At 37.8% G+C, this 16174-nt stretch overlaps 1 protein-coding gene across 2 annotated transcripts; it reads left to right on the top strand.

The window, feature by feature from the left end:
* Positions 1–13101: 13101 nt before the first annotated feature.
* LOC148035983 (uncharacterized) lies at positions 13102–15702 on the top strand. Of its 2 annotated transcripts, none has more exons than XM_087679056.1 (3): positions 13102–13287; positions 14412–14564; positions 14661–15702. In XM_087679056.1, the coding sequence occupies exons 1-2, from the start codon at positions 13282–13284 to the stop codon at positions 14562–14564; spliced, it is 159 nt and encodes a 52-aa protein (XP_087535182.1). In that variant the 5' UTR covers positions 13102–13281; the 3' UTR covers positions 14661–15702. The 2 variants fall into 2 exon arrangements, with proteins under 2 accessions (XP_087535182.1, XP_087535181.1); XM_087679055.1 differs by having other exon boundaries at positions 14412–14560; positions 14661–15698.
* Positions 15703–16174: the final 472 nt, after the last annotated feature.

Genomic DNA, 16174 nt, shown 5'->3' on the forward strand with positions numbered 1-16174 from the left:
CCCTTCTAACTTGAGAATCACCTCTTCTAATATTCACATAGTGGTATGGATTTGGACCCAACATGATCACTTACACCATAGTTTGCACTTCAACAAGAGTAACAAAAGACTTAGGCTCTCAACCATATACATGCCCTTCTAACTTGAGAATTACCTCTTCTAATATTCACATATTGGTATGGCTTTGGAGCCAACATGATCACTTACACCATAGTTTGCACTTCAATAGGAGTAACAAAAGACTTAGGCCCTCGACCATATTGACAATTTTAGCTACAATTGGTCGCCAATGTGGGAGGGGTGGGGCAACATTGGTCTAACAAAGTATAAATAATGCATACCTTGTACTAATTCTAATAGAAGAAAAAAAATGGATAATTCATTCTACCTATGTTAGTGTGCCCCTTTTTAGCTAGGAGTTTCAAATCCTCATTAACTTGTATCTCTAATTGTTGTGCCTCTAGATCATCTGGATCATAAGGATACTATGTCAAAGGTAATGGGGGAGTATTATGAGGTGGAATTCAAGTCAAAGGATGCCTTGGATCTCCTTCTTTGTGGATCTTTGATATATCTATAGCAAGGCTTATGTGTTTTTTTCATCACATCACTGAATAGGTGATTCAATGATTTTGAAGGGAGATCCTCTCCTCAATTCAGGGTATGATGCATTGAGGGGAAGATCAATACCAAAGTAATAAGCTATGGGTGGATTTCTTTAATGTTGGTTGAGACATCTCTAAGATTGTTTTCATGTATTCTTGAATACACAAATTCAATAAATACTCAATTGAAGATGAGGGTGAATAGATATGAAAATGATACAAGGGACCATGATGTTTCATATCCCAAGAGTTGGGGTTGTAGAGGTGAGCTAAGAGCGGTGTTGGAATAGTTGAGAGTGTGTCATTCCCAAGAATAATCTCAACATGTAGTAGCAATAGTCCATTGGGAATGATGATGCTTGGGACAATATTGGAGGGAGCAAAACACAATCCTTCAAACATCAAGATGATGTTTGTGTAGACTCTGGGCAACAAACACAATATTTGCATGCTAAAGATATAGCCTTATCAATGGTAGCAAATGTAAAAGAGTATGAAGTTTGTAGTTATCTTATAGACTGAGAAAGTAGGTTGCAACAGAGAAAATACATGTTGTAATATTGGGTAGGTGGTGACATGGTAGATCAACATGGTAGTAGTCATGGATGGTTAGTGACATGTTCTCTAGGTTGGCACAAACTCATCCAAGAAAGATAACAATAGCTACTATGCATAGTAGTAGGGTTGACACCTCCAATCCATAGGGTGAACCTCCAAGTAGTGGGTGGTAGCTCTTGAAGAGGGTGTGTGCAATTGGAGAGTGAATACTGGTCAATGGTGGTTGGGACAAAAAGCAAGAATGATGGGATAAGGATAGGTACACACATGTCCCTAAATAGGGTTTTTTTGGGAAAATTTCCTACTGTGAAGAAAAAAATGTTTCATAAATAATTCTTTTGAGGTTGTTTTTGCGGAGTCAAATTAGGTTGAAATGCATGATATTTTGTGTCAGTTGAAGTGTTTAAATTTATATGCTAAAAATTTAGTTCCTCTTGCAGAAAAAAATGTGAGTCGCATGATTTGGATGCATAAAATACGCTAGAGAGAATGAAATATGCATGCAAGACTCTCAAGTTTGGATAATTACAAAACAATATTATTAGATATGCTCAATATGGTACCCTTGTACGATGCCACTAATGATCCATGGTGCTCAGAGTTGTAAGGCCCATTATGAGAAGAAGTCATGTGTGATCTTGAAACATTAGTAGGATCCTAACTTCTGTGTTAAATGAGGTCTATGAGATTGGATGATAAATAAGGGTGCTACATGGGTCTAGCCTACGAGTTAGATGGAGTGGTTAAGCTTATAGCAATTCCAAGAATGCTACATTTTGTAGGATATGGGAGACTAATGGTACAGGGATAATTCCCTAAAATATTCCTTGTCCGATTAACAAAGGTTAATAATATGGTATATTGATCATGTTGACTTGACTATCTTTGTAAGCTATAAAAGAAGACCCTCTTAGAACCATGATAATCTATCTTTCACCATCTAGCTTACAAAAATTAGAATTTGGGCTTGCTTCTATTGTTGCCAAATATGAAACAACAAGGGCATTTTCAAATGACACTCTCGAGGCCTATTTCTTTGATGGGATCATTGTATTAAATGTTTACTTAAGTGTTGCTCAAGAGGCTATAAAATACTCTTCCCAAGTTGAATAAGGTGCCTTAGAATATATTGCATAATGCTAGTATGTCTTTTAAAAAGGGATCATGTGTAGGCCTCTAGTCAAGAAGTGGTCATGGTTTAGCTCGATACAACGAAAAGCTTATGATTAGTCAATTTGTCGATATCAGCATGATTTTCACACAAATCATGTCATAAATGCTATTAGCATAAAAGGGAAGCAAAATTGGAGGTTTTATAGTATATTCCTTTGCACATTTACTAAGGCAAGGTTTCCCTCTTAGCACATTGTTGTTTGCAATAGTGACACATTCTACATTGAGTTTCTAGTATTAATATGTTGTTTGATGAAGAGATTGTGGCATGAATCTCCATAGTGGGGCAAGATAATTGGTAAGTCTTTAGTGAATGATTTTTGTGTGTCTCTTAGGGCTCAAAAACCAGTTTGCACAAAGTGATCATGGCTTGGGAATCATTTGGGCTCGTATTGGGGTGCATACTATTTCTCATAATGTTATCCTCATTAGTTGTACAAAGAAGGATTAAAAAAATTGGAGCAACTCTTTGTCGCACTATTAAATAGGATGTCCACATTGGCTTTCAAACAAAAGACGATGTAGCTACACCATACCAATCTCTAGGTTTCTCCTTTCAAAATTTCAACTTGATAATATATTTGTGTGTCCAAACGAGGCATGCTATGGATGAGGCTTCAGCAAGCCTTGCCCTCTAGCCTTTATGGTCATGGCCACAAAAGGGACTTATTGTTGTGGCACATGAATTATAAGTTAAGATATGTTCTCATTAGGAACACAACCTCCTTTTGGCTTGAGACTATTTATATGATCCAACTCACAATTGGTTCATGGTTCTAAATAGCATTGGTATGCATGGCAGTATAAGAAAGGGCATAGTAGGGCTTGATTATTCATTTGTCATCAACATGGATTAAGCTAGCTAGTTTCAAATGCTCTGTGTGTGTGTGTGTGTGTGTGTGTGTGTGTGTGTGTGTGTGTGTGTGTGTGTGTGTGTGTGTGTGTGTGTGTGTGTGTGTGTGTGTGTGTGTGTGTGTGTGTGTGTGTGTGTGTGTGTGTGTGTGTGTGTGTGTGTGTGTGTGTGTGTGTGTGTGTGTGTGTGTGTGTGTGTGTGTGTGTGTGTGTGTGTGTGTGTGTGTGTGTGTGTGTGTGTGTGTGTGTGTGTGTGTGTGTGTGTGTGTGTGTGTGTGTGTGTGTGTGTGTGTGTGTGTGTGTGTGTGTGTGTGTGTGTGTGTGTGTGTGTGTGTGTGTGTGTGTGTGCGTGCGTGCATGCGCGCACGCATGTGTGTGTGTGTGTGTGACAAATAGATGTTATGTTACATGATTAGAAATTGTGTTTACTTCCAAATATGAACCACAACAAGGGAATTTTCAAATGACACTTTGAAGGCCTAATTCTTTGATGGGGTCGTTATATCATATGTTCACTAAGTTGTTGTTGAAGAGGCTACAAATGTTCTTCCCAAGTGACACATGTGCTCTACGAATATATTGCATAATGCTAATGTGTTTCTTAAAAAGTGATCGTGCATAGGCCTTTAGACAAGAAGTGGTCATAGTTTAGCTCAATACAAGGAAAGCTTATGATCAATCCATTTGTTGATTCTAGCATAATGATGGCATGAATCATGTTATAAATGCTATTCATATAACGTAAATGCACACAATGCACTAATGTGTGATGGACTTAGGATTGTAGGAATGCACACGCACAACTTGGAGAAGAAGAAGCCCGAGAGAGAGCACAACACAAAGTGTTTTGAGGAGATCGATATAGAAGATTTACAAGATATGTGAACATAGGCCAAGCTAATCTCTCCTACAAATAGTCTCTCCCTAAGATAATGATGATGCACCTCAATGTACTTCATATGAGTATGGAACACTAGTTCCATGCAATGGCCTTGCAATTACCAATGTTCTCCAATTGTCAGTGAAGGTGTTGGTGGAAAACAACTATCCAATACCCAAATCAACCAAAAGGCATATGAGCCAAACACAATCGACCATAGCTATGAAAGCTGCAATGTACTCAGCTTTACAACTAGATGTGGCCACCTTGGGCTGCTCAACCACCATATGCATGAATTGCAGCATGAAGAAAAAACCACTTGTGGATACACAAGTGTCATAGCAAATGACCTAATTAGATTTTGAAAAGTGATGTAAAATTGGTAATAATGATCCCCCTTCGGATAAAATAGCCGAAGGTGCTAAGTACCACTCATGTAGCAAATGATACACTTCATGTTTGCCAATGCTTGGTGCCTAAACTTGCTCATCTATGAGACTACAAGGTAAATGTCAAGCCTCATCATGCATACATAACTCAAGTATCCAATAGCCTACTGATAGAGAAAGACATCAAATAAATATTGGGCATCATGAAGACTCTCAACTTTAGACTTGTCTATATAGGAGTATTAATAGATTTGCAGACCTCAAGACCAAATCTCTATAGTAATGCCCCAACATACTTTGTTTGACACAAAGCAATACCTCCATCATTCTACATCAACAGAATGCCCAATAATGATGTAATAGGTCCAACTATAACATGTCAAAAGTTGAACTCAACTCAACCTTAAATCGACAATATGTGTCTCATCAAGACCATGAGCAACATGGCAACAACATAAAGCACAATGATTAGAGGCACATCACCCTTATGTTTGATATATAAGGTGTGACTAATGTACATTCTAGCCATTGTGAGTTGCTAATGCACAAATGCTACAAATTGTTGTTATACGATAAGTGCAAGCAAAGATCTCATGAAGATCGATGCCCCTATGTTGTGTATAACCCATTTTCCACAAGTTGAGCTTTATAATGATCAACACTACATTTGGCTTATGCTTCAACTTGTAAACTTACTTAGTAATGTCCTTTATGCCAAGAGGCATGTCACATAAAAACCAAGTATCATATTTGACAATAGCATCATATTCAAATTGTCAAATTACATAGCAACCATCATAATTTTGTGCTTTTTCAAAAAGAAATAGGCTCATTCTCATCACACATACTAGAAACAACCAATGCATAACAAACTAATGCATAAGGGACACTATAAGAACCAGAATGAGTGTGACTATGCAAAGGTGCATCCAATTTACTATAGTGCAATATTTGCACTACCTATTTTGGAATAGTCCTAAACCACTCAATATCTTCCCTCTCATTGAGAAAGAAGTGTATCATTCACATCTTCATAAATTTTTTAAAATCTATCGAATCAAAGGAAATCTTCATAGGCTTAAAAATTGTTCTCATTTGGTGCTCCATGTTTTTTGCACATAATTGAAAATACATAACATGTCATAAATATCCTGTGAGCATACATCTATATCTTTGGTATATGAAAGTAAAGGCTGAACAACATCTTTTATAAAGACAACATCACACATGACCACAATATGCTTAGTTTTTGGATAATATAACTTATAACTATGCTTTCAGTATTATAACCAACAAAAATTCATTTCATAGCCTTATTATCCAATTACTTGCATTGTTACATTATAACCAGTAAAAATGCATTTCATGGCCTTATCAATACTGTAACCAACAAAAATACATTTCACAACCTTATCATCCAAGTACTTCTATTGTTGTACTACTTCTAAGGCATAAGCCAAGCGACCAAAAATGGGCAATTGAGGAGCAAGTGACTCTTTGCTATGCCAAGCCTCATGTGGAGTAATAGAATGTAATGCCTCAATGGGAAACCTTTTAGTAAATAAGCTTCACACAAAAATAGTCTCAAGCTAGAAACTATGGCAAATCTCAAATTTTTATCATGCATCATGCCATCTATTTGAGGTATCTATTCTTTCTCTCAAATATATCATTTTGTTGTGGTGTATCTAGTGCTCTACACTAGTGTTTTATTCCACATGAGCTAGATATGCATTTTTCTTTGATATATATCCTTGAATCAAAATGAAGAGTATCCACTTTACATCTTTACGAATTTCTAGCCATGCTTACAAACTTCTTAAAGCACAAAAACACTTTAGACTTAACTTTCAAACCATATACCCATGTATGCCTAGAGTAATCATCAATGAAAGTTACAAAGTACATAGTTGCCAAAATATAGTGTTTGCATTGAACCACAATATATCAATGAAGAGTATTGATGCTAGGAGGCATATTCCACGTTGGATTCCAAGAGACCACAATGGATTCCGTGAGGTTTTGCGGTGGATTCCATAAAACTATATTTATTTGCCGAGGCTTGTACACAAGGTGGATTCCTTGTGCGAGAAGTTGACGGGGATGCCTATCCTTTTTGGGCGTTAGATTAATTTAATGTGCACATGGGTGATTCCGCAAAATACATATTTAAATTAATGGACATTTATGAGTTTAGATTGCACTCGTATTAAATTAAGTTTAGGACAGAGTTCCAACCTATTTATTTATTTTGTAACTGAAGACAGCTAGGTATTCACTTTTGTCGGTTTAATTTTATTATTTTCTAACAATTGTGAATGCTTTAGTTGATATGTAGAGTAGGCAACGGTGGCATTGGGAAGCACCGGGTGATAGCGTATATTCAAATTACCTAGAAAAAATTATCAGTTTTGATGGACACTCACCTTATCATTAAAGGCGTGGTGCTAATATTTATTTAGGCGCACTTATTTATTGAAGCACTTGACAAACATTTATTGTTTTATGCAGATGGGCACTCGGTTTAAATATTTCACTATTGGACATTGTATTTGGGCAGCACAACCCGACTTTTGGGACACCCAATTGCTTTATTCTTTATTTGGACAAAAGTAAACACAAAAGCCAAAGCATGCTAATTGTAAATTGGACTATTTTCTAGCTTGGAGATTAATAAATTTATAAATACATGCCTTGTGGAGTGCTCACACAAGGCATGGGGGGAGATTGTACCCAATTTTGTCTTTTTGCCTCATGTCGTGCAAACTCTCTTCTTGCTTTTATGAGTTTTTAGTAGAGTTCTTTGTTCATGGGGACCTTTCAGCTTTCACTACGCACACATCCGACATTCGATTTGCGCATTAGTGGTATCAAAGTGAAGCTGATATCAAGGGCTTCCAATCGCTTACCATCTCGTGCAAAGGCGAAGCTCTTGAAACAAACGGGCTCTATAGGCAGAACCGTCAATACCAGTGTGTTGCTGGTGGTGAAGAACCCCCTGCTGTGATGTTGGATCACGAAGGACCACTCTCTAGCAACAGAAAACCACTTCCCAAGCTATTTTCTCAAGAAGTTTTTTTAAAAAAGGACACAGAGAAGAAAACTTCATTAAGATTAGCTTTTAAGCTTTACAAAGCTTAAGCAAAACTTAAGCTCTTCATGATTTCAGTGACTGTGGCGCAGCGTGTTCTAAATGATGTCGATGTTAACCAAAACATGCCGTCGTCTTGTGCACTGCTAAGAGATTAATTGAAGATTTTTTCTTTAAAAAAAGCTCAAAGCTAAGCTTTACTAAAGTCACAATTCAAACTTTAAATTCCCTTCCTAGCGAGTGTTCACAATACTGAGCTTATTCCGAACCCGCTTTGCAACTTTAACAAGCCTCTGTTCACACTTGCGCTGTGACAGAGTTGATTTCCAGCAATTAGCAGATTGTCATACGCAGACTATACGGAAGACGTATATCCTTGGAAGAAGACCTTCATAAATTATCGCACTTGCAAAAGAAGCAAGATCACAAAAGGCCATATTTTTTTTAAAAAAAAGCAAGCCATGTAAACCCAAATTTAAGCTACGCTCATCCCTCTAATAAGATTTCAAGTGTGTGAGGTTGTTTGAGATGATTTTGTAGGATGTCCGATTAAACCATGGAAGATTTTATGACCAAAGGTGATTTACCGAAACCAACAATGGAGCAAATATTGGACCTCATTGTGATGCAACCTCAAGAGGAACGAAAAGCATGTCAAACTTTTGCAAGCTCAACTGGCTACTCTTCAACGATCCACTATCTATCAAGATGGAGCACAACCCGAAGATGTTATACGACGTACAATCGATGCGACACTCGAAGCACAATCTCTTAGGAAAGAAGCCAAGATAAGTAAAACAAATTTTAAATTCCGTACTTTTAATGGGCTATATGACGGAAAAACTGTTCTTGCTTTTATCAATCACTTTGATGATTATTTCCATGAAGAACAGTATGCTGAAAAAGATAAACTCAAATGTGTCACTAAACATCTAGTGGATAGAGCATCATTATGGTGGATTGTTGTCCACAAGAGTATTAATTGTCCTACTACTTGGGAGGTCTTTCAAAAGAAAATTTTGTAGAATTTCCTTCCGCCTCAATTCCATGAAAATGCAATTAAATAGTGGGATCTTCTGCAACAAAGAGATCATGAACCTATTCCGCAATACACTGAGCGTTTCTAGAGTGCCTTACTACAACTTCGAATGCTTGAAGATGTTCCTGAGGCGATCCACAAGCACAAGTATATGTCCAGTTTGCTTGGTCACTTCTATGTGGAAGTGAATATGTTTAAACCAAAGACTTTGGAGGATACGATTTCTTTGGCCCATGATGCTAAAGATAAAATTAGTGGATGAGAAAAACAACCACAATAATTTCCAAATAACCGTAACTTCAGTACAAAACAATTCAATTCTAACTTTCAAATATTCAATCAAAATCGCTTAGTTCCTTCTTCTTTTTGTAAACCTTGGACACGACCCCTTGCTTTACCATCAAACACAAATTCAAATCCTAAGTCATCTTTCCAGCCAAATCCCAACATACTTAAATTTCAAGCCATCACCAATAATGTTTCCAAAGCCAAGCCTATAGTTTGCTACAAGTGTCAATGACATAGACACTTAGCGGTGAACTATCAATCCAAAAAGCCAATTGTTCACATCAATTACTTGGGAGCGACTGAAGATGAAGACCATGAAGAAATGCTAGATTTCACGGAAGATGATGATGATATCGGAACTACTTCAGATATTTTACCAGGTATGCCAAATCCTCATTCATTATTAACAATGAAATGTCTTGTGCATGGTCCCCGAGGGTATGACACCAAGAGGCATATTCCAAGGCGGATTCCGTAAGACCACGGTGGATTCTGTGAGGTTTTGTGGTGAATTATGTAAAACTATATTTATTTGTCGGGGCTCATACAAAAGGTGGATTCCTTGTGCGAGAAGTTGATGGGGATGCTTGTCCTTTTTGGGCGTCAAATTAATTTAATATGCACATGGGTGATTCCACAAAATACATATTTAAATTAATAAATGTTTATAAGTTTAGAGTACACTCGTATTAAATTAGGATTAGGGCATAGTTCCAACCTATTTATTTATTTTGTAGCTAAAGACTGCTAGGTATTCACTTTTCTTGGTTTAATTTTATTATTTTCTAACAATTGTGAATGCTTCAATTGATGTGTAGAGTAGGCAGTGGTGGCATTGGGAAGCACCGGGCGATAGCGCATATTCAAATTACCTAGAAGAAATTATCATTTTTAATGGGCGCGTACCTTATCATTAAAGACGTAGTGCTAATATTTATTTAGGCATGCTTATTTATTGAAGTGCTTATTGACGAACATTTATTATTTTGTATGCACATGGGCGCTTGGTTTAAATATTTCATTATTGGACATATTTGGGCACAACCTGAATTTTGGGGTGTCCAACTGCTTTATTCTTTATTTGGGCAAAAGCAAACACAAAAGCCAAAGTATGCTAATTGTAATTTGGGCTATCTTTGAGCTTGGAGATTAATAAATTTATAAATATATGCCTTGTGGAGCGCTCACATAAGGCAAGGGGGGAGATTGTACCCAATTTGTCTTTCTGCCTCATGTCATGCAAACTCTCTTCTTGCTTTTATGAGATTTTAGTAGAGTTTTTTGTTCTTGGGGACCTTTCAACGTTCACTATGTGCGCATCCAGCATTCGATTTGCGCACCAAGTACCCACTTTACATCTTGACAAAATTCTAGCCATGCTTACAAACTTCTTAAAGCACAAAAACACTTTAGACTTAACTTTCAAACCATATATCCATGTATGCCTAGAGCAATCATCATTGAAAGTTAGAAAGTGGATAGTTGCCAAAATATAGTGTTTGCATTGAGCCACAAATATCAATGCGTGAACAAGCTATAGTCTATGAACATATTTCACTAAAGAATCTTTTGAAGAGAAATCATACTTTACTTTACCCACTATACAACCCTTAGAAATATGTTTTATAGGTTCCTTAAGAGTAGACAATGAAGGTATCATATCATATTTCTATAGGTGCAACAACACTAGTAAAATTCAGATGACCAAAACATGATTTGCTAAAGTTTTGCATGTGAAATAGCCTAGGGATTTGCCACAAAACATGCCATTTCGTCCACACATTTCTCACACTTATTGAGCTTGCAGAGCCGAAAACACAGTGAACAATATGTAATGATTATATCATCAAAAGAGAGATCATGAACTATACATTTGTCATCACTAGAGTTGACAATCAAGACAATCTTGGCAAGTGCAAAAACTGACAAAAAATCCTTCTTGATCTCTAGCATATACAAAGCATCTAGAAGTGTGAAAGCACTTCCATTGGAATATAGTCAGCAGAATTTTGCTAACTCCTTTCATAGGGGATGAGAGGAGTTATTGGCTCATGTGATAGTATTCTCCTTAAGGGTAGACTCAAGAAAAGTGAATAGATTGCATTGAGAAGTAATATGCTTAATGGAACCACATTTGAACATGCAAGTATTATGTAAAAAAGAGTCATAACTACATTACACACTAAATGCCCACTCTATATCTTCCACAACATTTACAAATTTTGATTTGGAAGGAGAATAATTTGTAACAACCATACGAGCCTCTTTCTTCTTAGCCTCTTTAGGACAACTTGTAATGATATGATCTTTTGCCTTACAGTACATGTAATAGGTTTTACTCTTGTTTTCTTCCCATCCTTATCTGCCTTCTTAGGCCAAACAACATATATATATTTTTATCTCCTTGCAGAAGGGAAACTTTTTCTTTATTTTCTTAACTAGCCATAATAACTTTATTTGGAATATGCATAATGGACATGTTTTGTCAAGATTATTCTTCTTGTAACAAAACAAAAACCAACTCATCAAATGATAAAGTATTCAAATTACCTTTCATTATCAAACAAAAAGTACATGTAAAACTTTGATAAGAATCAAGAAGACCATTGAGAATAGTTTGAATAAGTGAATAGTCTAGCAAAATCTCATATACAGCAATTAATCGCTCCTTAATATCCTTTATCTTTGTCAAAGAATTGTCCATGGAGTTACCTTTAACCATATATATACTTTCTAATTGCTTATTCAACTAAGCAACACGTCTCATTTCTTCCTTGATACAAATGTGCAACTATGTCCTAAGTAACTTTGGCTATCTTTCATTAGCGAATGTGTGAGAACATGGGATGTTTAACAGACAATGCGATTGAGATGCAATCATGACATGAGCCTCTACAGCTTTGCCATCCCAATGAATTTGCTCAAAAGTAGATGGTGGTGGTGCTTTAGCATTAACTAAAGTAGAACTACAACCTACAATGTCCTCATTATATTAGTTGTTTTTGTTGTTTCTACTACACTTACAACTTCCAAATCACCACCAAGTTATTTTTCAATTCCATGTACAATATTCCAAAGCCCCTTTGAAACTAGTTTATGACACATCACATAAGGCCATTGTGGATACTTGGTTCCATCCAACTCCATGTACGATGTTACAAATCCCCTTTGAAACTAGTTTATGACACATCGTACAAGGCCCTAGTGGATAGTTGGTTCCATCCAACTTGTCTTAAATAACCAACATACATAACACATCATTATTGCTAGCCATGGCCATTGATTATAGTTGGTGCAAGGCTTACCCATGTAGAGGAAAATATACACAAAAACCAACTTGTGCTATGTAGCATAGTACAAAGAGACTGTAAGGGCTCTTACTTGCATAATTGACTATTGTCAAAATTTTTACACAAAATGACAAAATAGCTTGCGTAGTACTGATAATATTGCAAAAAGAATTGAAACAAGTTTGAGTGAAAAATTTGACAATGTCTAGCCCTATGAGCTCTGTTGTAGTACTTGTCAATCTATGAATTCTCGTCATCAAAACCAATTAGAGGAAATCAATCAGAGGCTAGTGATGACTCTACCCAAGAGATAGAATCCGACTTTCATACCAATTGTTAGATTTATGATTGCAGCAATGCACACACACACCCCTTGGAGAAGAAGAAGCTTATGAAAGTGCACAGACAAAGTGTATTGAGTAGCATCAATATAGAAGATTTACAAGACTAAGTATACCCTAAAGTGTGTGTATAAGGCAGGGGAAAAAAAACCTCCCTAGTGCCATGGTAGTCCTAAGTCACATTGGATGCAAATTTAGCTCAATTGGTAGGTTGATCAGAAGGTTTAGAGTTTGCCCCTACACTTTGCAAGGTCAGGAAGAAGAATAATGAAAAGTGAGCATTGACCCTACCTAAGTCCAAAGGCTAGGATTTGTGGCTAGGCACAAAATCAAAGAGAGAGGGAGAGAGAAAAGAGAAAAAGAGCAAATTTTTACGTGGTAGGAACAAGTCGAAGACACCTTGTAAGGCATAAAATCAAAGAGCTACTAGGCGCTCCGTGCCTAGACTCGCCCGTGCCGGGGCGGGCGCGATTTTCACGGCGAGGGCGGGTGCTGGACGTGTGGCACCCACCCCCGCGTTTCTTTGTGGGGAGGTTGGGGGCTGCCACGTGGCACCCACCCCGAGCCCCCAACCTCCCCTTAACTTTCAAAGAGCTATGGGGAGACGGAGACGGAGAGGTGGAGAGATTGAATGTGGAACTGGCGTCCGGTTCGCAACCAGTGTGAGTTCGGGGCTTCAAGGCTGACGAAGCAGGAGACCTGAGCCGTGACTGAAGATCGATCGACCGATCGATCGCATCATCCTTCGCAACGCCTTCACCTCGTGGACGAAGCCATGCCGGTCAGTACAAGCCTACGTTTTCTCGTTTTACTGTGCTGTATCAAGCTCTCGTAATCAAGATCTGCTCCAGCAGCCATTGATCTTGAATTGCCTGCGCATACACTTTGTGCGGATTTGAAGACTTTAGCTTGGAGTACGAATCGGTGCAGCATGCACTTAGATTGTAGTCGCATTAGGTTAAAATTTAGGGTTGAAGCTTAAGGGAATCAGGCACATTCACCTTTCAAAGACTGTATAAGGAATCTGTCTGATACAGAAATTTTAGACATTTCCTGCATATGATTATGATGAACGCAAATGCCTGTCAATGACAGTATAAGGAATCGGTCTGGTACAGAATTTTTAAACATTTTCCTGCATATGAATCTCTATTTCCGGAACTCTGACAATGCCACAGCTTCTGCAGCAGCTAGGTGTGGTTGCAGGAGCTCATCCTGTATACTAGTACATGTCTATAATATCATGAACTCCTGCCTGCACCTGCAATCCGCACATTCCTACTGTAACAGGCTAGGTATGGGGTGGCTCCCTTGCAGGAGCTCATGATGTACACTAGTACATGGAAATAACATAGAGTGTTCCACATGACTAAAACTTTTTGCGATGATCAAGGTTTAAGAAAGAGATGGGCTGTCAGCCGATCACAGCATGACATGTAATCACAGGATGGATGAGACTAGCTAAGAAATAATTTCTATCTAGAAGCACCATTTATCTGATCCCCCATCCCTACTGCAACTGGCTAGGCATGGGGTGGCTTCCTTGCAGGAGCTCATGATGTACACGAGAACATTGGAAAAACATAGAGTCCCCCACAAGACTAAAACTATTTGCGATAATCAAGGTTTAACAATGAGATGTGCTGTTGGGAGATTACGGCATAGTGTGTAATCACAGGATGGATGACACTAGTAAAGAATTAGTTTCCATCTAGAAGCACCATTTGTCTGATGATGGAAATGCTATGACCGCAGTGTTCCAAAGTAGAAACTACCCTGAAACACTTCTAGAGACATGGCCAACAAAAAAGCTCTGAATGTTCTAGTGTATGTAATAGTTTTCTATTGATCAGTTTCTTGTAAGCTAGGTCTGAGCTTTTATTCTTCTGTTTGTATGTTTGACAGTTCCGACACCTTCTGGAAGTTGAACCACCAGGACCTACACGTTACCTGATTGGAGCAATTGTGATGATGTTGGGAGTGGTCTTACCTGTTGGGTACATGATGTTCAGAAACAAGCGTGTGCCCAGCACAACAATATACGGGAAGCAGACGTAGGTGGGCTGTTACTTCTTTTTGTTTTTATATCATAAGTAAAAGGTGTAGTGAAGAGTCGTGAGACTTCTCATCCTTCAACTTTACGTTTTTGTGCAGAACCAAGTAAAGTGGAAACTGGTAATTGCCAATTCAAAAAGTGAAGAATTTGGTGGCTAGCACAGTGTCTGGATCCTTGCAGTAGCTGTTGGATGCATGCACCATTGGTATATCAAAGGTCAATTTGTGGGTAGGGATTCTTTCCTCACTTGACTGCTGGCACCCCATTGTATCAGTAGAACAAGTGTTGTATGAGGTGTCAGCAGATGATATCAGAATGAACAGTCTGTTTTAATGCATTGAGACTGGCACCTGTCTATTCTTGTGGGTAAGCTATGGAATATCTGTAGGTTCATATCCCCTGTTCCATTTATGGGAAAAGGGGGGCTCTGAAGCTTATGTTCGTAGGTCATTTACTCATCGACAAGGTCAGAGGATTCTTTTAATGTGGTAAATGACAGTTGACGTGAGCTCAAGGTGTCAGATTATCAAGATATCAACTGGTATAAAATTAGTTTGTTGTAGACACAATGTGGATATCCTGGTGACGATGTACGCATAAGTTCCAACACTATTTCTTAATATGTGGTTCCAAATGGTGAGTATGTTTGTTTCTTTGGCAGTCATCAGATCAAATGTTGATCTGGGAGTCTGGGCAAGGTTCATAAATCATCTTAACTTTTAGGTATGTTCATTCCAACACCACAATATTTATCATTAATAGTGGGCTTGTACAATCACAAAGGCAATGATGTTTTACTGTTATAGAACAAGTTCCTTGGCAAGCAAGGACAACTGCCTAAAGCTTTTGGAAGGCTTGCAGTTGCTTCAAGAACGAGTGCTAACCCTTTCCATGATATTGTGTTTCACAAGGGTGGTACTCCTAACAGTTTTCATTAAGTGCCAAAGTGTTGAACATGCCAAAACATCCTTTCGTTGTCTTTCTTTTCCCCCCTTTTGCTGTGTGCACCTCTATGGGTTATTTCAAAATTGCTGTTGATCAGTTAAGAGCTTCCATATCAATGTTGACATAGTTTTGTCATCCATTTGAAGAGTAGAGAAACTTAGAGGATGATTTTAAGTCCCGTAATTTATGGCTCAAAATTTTATGGAGCATTCTTAATTGCCATTGGCACTAAATTACTCGCTCGACTCCCTTTTGTACTTTTTGATATGGGGATGTGCCCATTGGTGAAATTATGATATGTGTTTTTCAAGATTATGTGTTTGGGACTTTGTTTGTTTGTTCAATGTGGTGACTAAAAAAAGTTGGAAGTTGGGGAGAGGATGTGTTAAGTCTTCTTTGAGAAGCCTTGGTACTTGTCATTAGGTCTAGTGATTTTTTCTTGACTAGTATAAGGCCATTTGTTATTATTGTATAGCATGTAGGGCTGTACACACCCTCAAAGACGAGCTTCTTGTCATTTGTGTGGTGTTTATTCCAATTTAGGGGTAGTTGCCTATGATTTTTTTATTTTCTTGATAGTATCCATCTATCCTTTCCTTGTTGATGATGCTATTTAGCTTAATGGAATTCCTCAAGTCCTCATGAGCTTGGTATACTCCTAAGAATC

The sequence above is a fragment of the Lygodium microphyllum genome, chromosome 5, assembly GCF_053477565.2.
Source record: "Lygodium microphyllum isolate KBCC chromosome 5, Lygodium_microphyllum_v1.1.10, whole genome shotgun sequence".
In the NCBI taxonomy this organism is placed as follows: domain Eukaryota; kingdom Viridiplantae; phylum Streptophyta; class Polypodiopsida; order Schizaeales; family Lygodiaceae; genus Lygodium; species Lygodium microphyllum.